The 6,920-nt window shown below is 50.3% G+C and overlaps 1 protein-coding gene across 1 annotated transcript in view; it reads right to left on the minus strand.

Annotated features, from left to right (window-relative positions):
* JAG2 (jagged canonical Notch ligand 2) overlaps window positions 1-4,424 on the minus strand; it is a 109,315-nt gene extending 104,891 nt beyond the window's left edge. Inside the window, exons 1-2 of the mRNA XM_063118129.1 lie at window positions 4,317-4,424; window positions 3,140-3,460 (exon numbers count right to left, since the gene is read on the minus strand). Of these exons, the coding sequence (XP_062974199.1) occupies window positions 3,140-3,460; window positions 4,317-4,397 (402 nt within the window). The 5' untranslated portion in view covers window positions 4,398-4,424. The remainder of the gene's footprint in view (window positions 1-3,139; window positions 3,461-4,316) is intronic.
* Window positions 4,425-6,920: the final 2,496 nt, after the last annotated feature.

Below are 6,920 nucleotides of genomic sequence, written 5' to 3' on the forward strand. Positions count from 1 at the left end.
GAAAACATCCAGAAGGGGAAAGCAGATGCATTTTTCACTCTCACCCCATGGATGTTCGTGACTAAATTGAGAAGCAGACTCCACCAGGATTGCTAAAAAGAATCCGAAGGCTCGGCCAAATTCTCAAGTGCCCCTACAAATCTGTCCTCGAGACCAACAGGCTCCTTCTAGTCTTGCTGTCATCAAACATAGTTTACTCTACACACACTCAGAGGCACCATCCCTGCTTCATCATCTCCCCCCACCCCATCAAGGAGCTGAATCCTGGGGTTGTATCCTACAAAGGACCTGTTTCGACAAACTGCTAAGCCACGGTTAGGCCGCTAACCCTTTTGCAGCGAATGGTTAGTAGGTACGTTTAAATCACGGTTATGTAACCACCAGGGTTAGGAATGGTTCACCCAACCCGCTCAGTAATGGTTATTATTATTATTATATTTATTTGTATCCCGCCTTTTGCCCAACGCTGGGCCTCAAGGCGGCCTTACAAAGTTTAAAACATACATGGGGGGACGACAAAACCATAAACATTTAAAATACACAACAAAATTATAAGACATTAACATAGATGGAGGGCCAGATTATTCTCCAAAGGCCTGTTGGAACAAACAAGTTTTAGCCTGCTTCCGAAAGCCCATCAAGGAGGGAGCCAGCCTAGCTTCCCCGGGAAGAGAGTTCTAGAGCACTGGAGCAGCCACCAAGAAGGCCCTCTCCCATGTTCCCACCAAGCGCACCTGTGAAGATGGTGGGACTGAAAGAAGGGCTTCTCCAGAAGATCTTAAAGCACAGGCAGGCTCATAAGGCAGAATACGGTCTTTCAAATAACCTGGACATGAGCCATATGGTTCACACAACAGCCAAGCCATAATGCCCGGGTTCAGACAACACGCTAATGAATGGTTGTTTTCCATTTTGTTCTTATCCACCACCACCCAGCTGATTAGTGTGTCGTCCGAACCCACCTAACGTTTAGCTGAAAATGCTTAACCAAGGTGGCTTAGCGTGTCTTCTGAACAGGGTCATATAGTAAGACCCAATGAAAAACATGTTTGTTGTGACTAGATTGAGTCTCATCCATTTCAATGGGTGTACTCTACATAGCACTAACTATGTACTATTTATAATAGAAATAGAGCGCGCCGGTATGGGGCGGTATATAAATGTAATAAATAAATAAATGTATTTATTTTATTTATTACATTTACATACCGCCCCACGGCCGAAGCTCTCTGGGCGGTTTACAAATTAGTAATAATACGATAGGGTGACCATAGGAAAAGGAGGACAGGGCTCCTGTATCTTTAACAATTGCATAGAAAAGGGAATTTCAGCAGGTGTCGTTTGTATATATGGAGAACCTGGTGAAATTCCCCCTTCATCGCAACAGTTAAAGGTGCAGGAGCTATACTAGAGTGACCTAAAAGAGGGCAGGGCACCTGCAGCTTTAACTGTTGTGATGAAGAGGAAATTTCCTTTTCAATACAACTGTTAAAGATACAGGAGCCCTGTCCTCCTTTTCATATGGTCACCCTATAATACGATAAACCAGTGGGAGAAAAGGCGCTATGGAAGGGAGGAACATGGGTTTTCCTCAGTCCCTTATAATTCTCCTCAGAGGAGTGCAACCTATTTGAGACGCGCTACTTGACCTAAGCCTGGAATGGAGGGGCGGGGAGACGGAGGGAGGGCGGAAGAGCGAGCGAAAAACGCTCCTGTTCTCCACACACTCCTGTTCCAACGGTCGCTGCCGAGGCGCGCGCCAGGCGGGCGAGCCCTTCCCGCCACGCCTCCTCCCTCCCCGCCAGGTCTAGTCCCAGGAGCCAAGCCGCTCGCGCCCTTCGCGAGCAGCAGCACGCGCCCCGCGCTTCCCTCTAGCTCGGGGCGAAGCGGGAGCAGCAGCTGCTTGCATCGCATCGCATTGCACTGCAGCAACGGCGGCGGCAGGCAGGCAGGCAGGCGGGGCGGCGGCAGAAGCAGCCTCTTTCCACGCCCCGCCGGCCCCGTCCTCTCGCCTCTCTTTTACACACGCCCTGCTAGACACGTTAACGCTTAAAATAATACTAATACTAATAATAATAATTAAAGGGGGGGGCGGGAAGAATAATAAGACGGCACACGCGCAAAACTAGCCGCACGCGCCCCCTGCTGGAAGGAGACCTTTTGCAAATCCAAGACCCATTTAAGAATATAATTTGTATATATTTATATAGTAAGAAAAAAGAGCGAGCGAGTTGGGAGCTGCACCTTTCGCCGCGCGCGCACACACACACACACACAGAGGCGGAGGGCGGATCCAAGAACGTGCAAGCCACGACTCCCTTCTCCTCTCCACACGCCCCGTGCAGAAGCGAACAGGCTGTGCTCAGGCTCGGCCGCTCACACCTGGAGCTTGCAAAGAGCGGAGGCGGCTGTCACGCAACGGGCTTCCTCGTCTCCCTCTCCCCCTCCCCCCACCCAACACCGCAGCTGCTCCTACGAGGAGCAGACACGCCCCGATGAGGAGATGCCTCTGGGTGTGCCGTTTGCCATTTTTTTAGGTAGAGCTTTTCTTTTCTTTTTTTAATGGTTCCTCCTTCCCTCCCTACTCCACGCCCGCAAAGTGTTTATTATCCCCATCCACGGGGAGGAGAACCACATCTTCACGACGCACTTGCACCCACACCAAAGGGAGGCACACGCATACACGCAAGCCGTTTGCACCGGCTTCCATACACGCCTGCCGAGCCCCGAGCTGGCAAAAAGAAGCTCCTCTGGATTTGTCCTTGCGACCAACCAAAAAACCTCTTGCAAATCCATAATGGGATCGCCCCAATGGGTGGGTGATTTCGAGGTGGCTTTTTCCAGCCTTGGTTGCTCCACTTCCCCACCCCCTCCACTCCTTCTGCGGGGCTGGGGGGGGGGGCTTAAAACCACAAAGGGCGAAAGAAAAGCCCACCTCAAGTTACAGACCTGCTGCCAACCCACAAAAGGAAAGGCCGAACCGCTCCAACTGTTCTCCCCAGCCCCCCCTCCCCCCCAAGACGTGCATAAACTACTTAGGAAACCAGCCGGCCAAAAAAACCGCTTCTGAGGAATTGCGCACTATGTTGTTGTTGTTTTATTATTGAAAAGGAGAAAAAGATTAAAGGTGACGACCTACCGGCCACGCGAACTGAAAGGGTATCACAATCCTCCCCATATCGTGGCTTTTGCCCTGATGAAAATTTCGGTTGTTGAGATAAAAAGTATTTCCACCAAGAACGGGAGTAGATCCGGAGCCGTAGCTGCATGCTCCAGTGGGCGTGATTTTGGCCTGATATTCCTTCAGACAGACTTTCACGTAAGTATCGCACTCGTCCCGGTTACAGTCCAGGTTCGGGCTTTTTTTCATGCCATCACAACATTCCCCATTCAACAATTCGCCGTTTACATTCTTCACCGAGTTAATCTGCAGCTCGAAATAGCCCGTGGACTGGGAGACCTAAAAATAAAAAAGGCAAAAAGAGGGAGAGAGAAAGAGAGGGACCTCATTAACGACAGCGCCTTGGGAAGAAAGTGCACGGAGATTTACACGCGGCCACTCTTAGGAGTTTCCTAGGGCCAAGCAAGCCTTCCAGTAAAACTATTAAAACTAGACGTGCTACTAAAAGATGATCGAGACGTACTGGCGGGCTTGGGGTGGGTGGGTTGTGAACGGTGCCGCAATTCCGTCTAATAGTAGCAATAGGAAGGCTTTATTGGAAGCCGTGCAAGAGACCTGCGGAATACTCCATTTGCAACTGAATAAGCACTTAGGTTTCAAAGAAAGAAAAAGCCCTGGGGCTAAATAAACAGAAGCTTCCCGATCCGGAGAGATGCAAAGCGCTTTCTTTGCCTTTCAAAGGGAAGTGTTCCGAAACTAACAATAATAATTTAAAAAAAATAAATGCCGGGGGCGCTTTATGCAAAAGCGCGATGCAAGTTTGCCTGCGTGTTTCTTCCAAAGCAAACACACCGATTGGAAGGAAGCGAGTCGTTCGGGGCAGGCTTGGGAGATAAGACATCAGTCGAGCCGCCGTAACAAATCTCTTCTCATCTTCCCCCAAAGCAAGATCGGGGCTTTGTAAGTTTCACCGAAGGGAATGCGAGAAGGCCGGTGTCCGCCGCACCCCACATATATACATATATATATAAAAGCAAAGCATATGCAAGGTATCCCCAACCCCCCAGCCGGCTGGAGTGGAAAGGTAAGGCGGGGATTGCAAGCAGACCTCCCCGATCGCTTCACTCCGCAGCCACCCTGCCCGCTCTTCGTTTGCAAGAAAATAATAAAAACGCACGGCGGCGGTTGTTTTTACCTGCGCCCGTAAAGTTAGCAGCAGCCACAGCCTGAACGCCGCAGCGAGAAGAGCCCAGTGCCGTTTGCCACAATCCAGCATGCCTGCTGCTCCGAGCTGAACGCCCTCCTTGCCGGATCAGGGAAGACAGGCGAGGACTCGACCAGCCATCGACCGGCCGCTGCTCGGAGCATCGGCGGCGGGAAGGACAGGAAGGCTTGCGCCGTGCACGACCGGAGCGGGAGAAGCTCTCCGCAGCCTTGGCGTCCCACTCGGTGCTTTTTAAGATCCCAACAGCCCGGGGCAGGCAGAAGCCGGCGCTTGTCAACCTCGCCCGGTGTGCGGCGGCAACAGCACCAGCGGCACGAGGAACGGGCCCGCTCGCAGCTCTCCGTTGCAACGCCGCTCGCTCCTCTGTGCGCCTCCGCTGCGCGAACACCCAACAAGTAGGTGCCGGAGTGACAGCTTCATTGCCCATTAGTCAGCAGCGCCTCTGCCTTCATATTAATGAGGGGGAAGGGCCCCGAGCGGCAGCGGGCGGGTGTGGCCACGCGGCTCCCTTCAAGGGCTGGGCGAGTGGAGGAGGAGCAGCAGCAGGAGGAGAAAACACACACAGCGAGAGGGAGAGCGAAAGACGCCGGAGCGTGCGCGGTTTGGAAGCTGCCGCCGGAGGCTCCTGCAAGCTGCCGTTCGTGTCCCGCCCGGCCGAGGCCTTGCGGCGGGCTGTTGCGCAATCGACCTGTTGCGCGTGGGCCAGGCCCTACCCGGCACGTGCGTGGCCCTGCCGGGGTGGGTAGAGGCGTGTGCCTTCTTGCACCCGTTGCAACGTCTGCCCTGCCGCCTCGCTTTGCAAGGGCCAGGGAGCTCCCGCGTTGCGCGTGCAGCTAGAGCTGTACGCCTTGGGCGGACTTGCTGCTGCTAATTATACCTGCAGGAGTAGTAGTCATCCGGGTTCGTCCGACGTAGAGTAGACCCACTGAAATGAATGAGATTTCAGTTAGTTGTGACTAGCTTAAGTCTCATTTGTTTCAGTGGATCTACTCCACGTAGGACTAGTATTGAATACTACGGCTTTCCATGCAGGGCAATCCTGCACATTTACACCAAAGTAAATCCTCCTACTTTCGATCGAAGATTGGTTCTAATTATGCCTGCTTGAGAAGTATTCAATGTTTGCCCTATGTAGAGTAGACTCATTGAAGTAAATGAGATTTAAGTAAGTTGTGACTAATACAAGTCTCATTAATTTCAGTGGATCTACTCTATGTAGGATGAACATTGGATACTGGCTATTCACATTCAGCATGTTCCTGCGCATTTACCCTGAAGTAAATCCTCCTGGGTTTACCACACAGACCATGTGCGTGTGGCAGGGTGCTTAGGGTTGGAACTTGGGAGGACGCCCCCCTGGAAATCCTATGTAGCCATCTTTGAGGTCTGCACTGGGAAAAAAATAAAAATGGAATAAATAATCTTTGATCTTAGTGTCTGAAAGCAACCAAGACAAAAATACAGGCCTGGTCAATTTCTCTGCCTTAGAATTTTAAGAGTAGGATAGGCCCCCACACACAAACACTATGTATGGGAAGGAAGACCCAATGTCTCATTGCCACCTGTATTCCATAGGAATGAATATCAAGTTCAGTTAAGTCAAAGAGATCAGTGAAGGAAATAGAGGACATTTTAGAACCCCAAGAAGGAGCAAAGTTTCTCTCTTTTGGTGGGAGTGCCCCCTTGCTTTCTGAGAGGCTTTGGCCTAATAAATAGAACATTACTCCAAGTAAAATAAAAATTAAGATGTTTCATTGTTAACTTAATAAACAGAAAGAGTAGTGTCTGATGAAAGAGTAGTCTGGTGTGCGGCCCGATGGCACTCTAAATTGCAGTGAGTAACAATCACGTCCTAACCACTCATTTATTCGTTTGTGTAAGGTTTTACTTTCGCCTTTCAGGGTGCACTGCCCTCACAAGGCAGCTTACAATATTACAAAAATATGAAACATATAAATTAAAATGAAACAGAGCAGCAGTAGCCAATGATTTTTAAGCATCAAATGTAGACTGGAATAAATGTGTCTTTACAGTTTTGTTTCATTGTGTTTTTAATGGTCGTAGTGATGAGGCGGTACATGTCTCCCTGGGGAGAGAGTTCCAAAAGTGTGGGCCACCGCCAAGAAAGCCCTGTCCTACTAGCCTAATGATGCTGACTTTCATACTTGTAGTGGTCTATCTAGTTCCTTCCCTCTTCCTTCTACAGCCTGAGCCTATATGCATTTACTCAGATGTAGACCCCTGACCTCAAGCAAGCATGCTCCCAAGTAAGACTGCACAGCTTTAAACCCTCGCCCTTCCCAAAGAGAAAAGTGCAGGAATGAAATCGTCCCAAGCAAAGCTCTGATTCATAAGGAATTCTAATTTGTGTTGGAAGAGTTCAGCTGTGTGATCACCCTCAAGGGTCTACAATTAAGTCTAATGAGTTTTTCTCCTTGGTTGCTCTGGCACATAAGCCTAGGCTAGAACCATCAGAATTTGAGAGCACCCTAAATCTACCGCTGAAGATAGGGTGGGGGGGACCACCCCATGGGCCAAAAAAAAGAAAAGTGATTTTTAGGGGAACATTTACAC

Source organism: Elgaria multicarinata, chromosome 2, assembly GCF_023053635.1.
Source record: "Elgaria multicarinata webbii isolate HBS135686 ecotype San Diego chromosome 2, rElgMul1.1.pri, whole genome shotgun sequence".
NCBI lineage: Eukaryota > Metazoa > Chordata > Lepidosauria > Squamata > Anguidae > Elgaria > Elgaria multicarinata.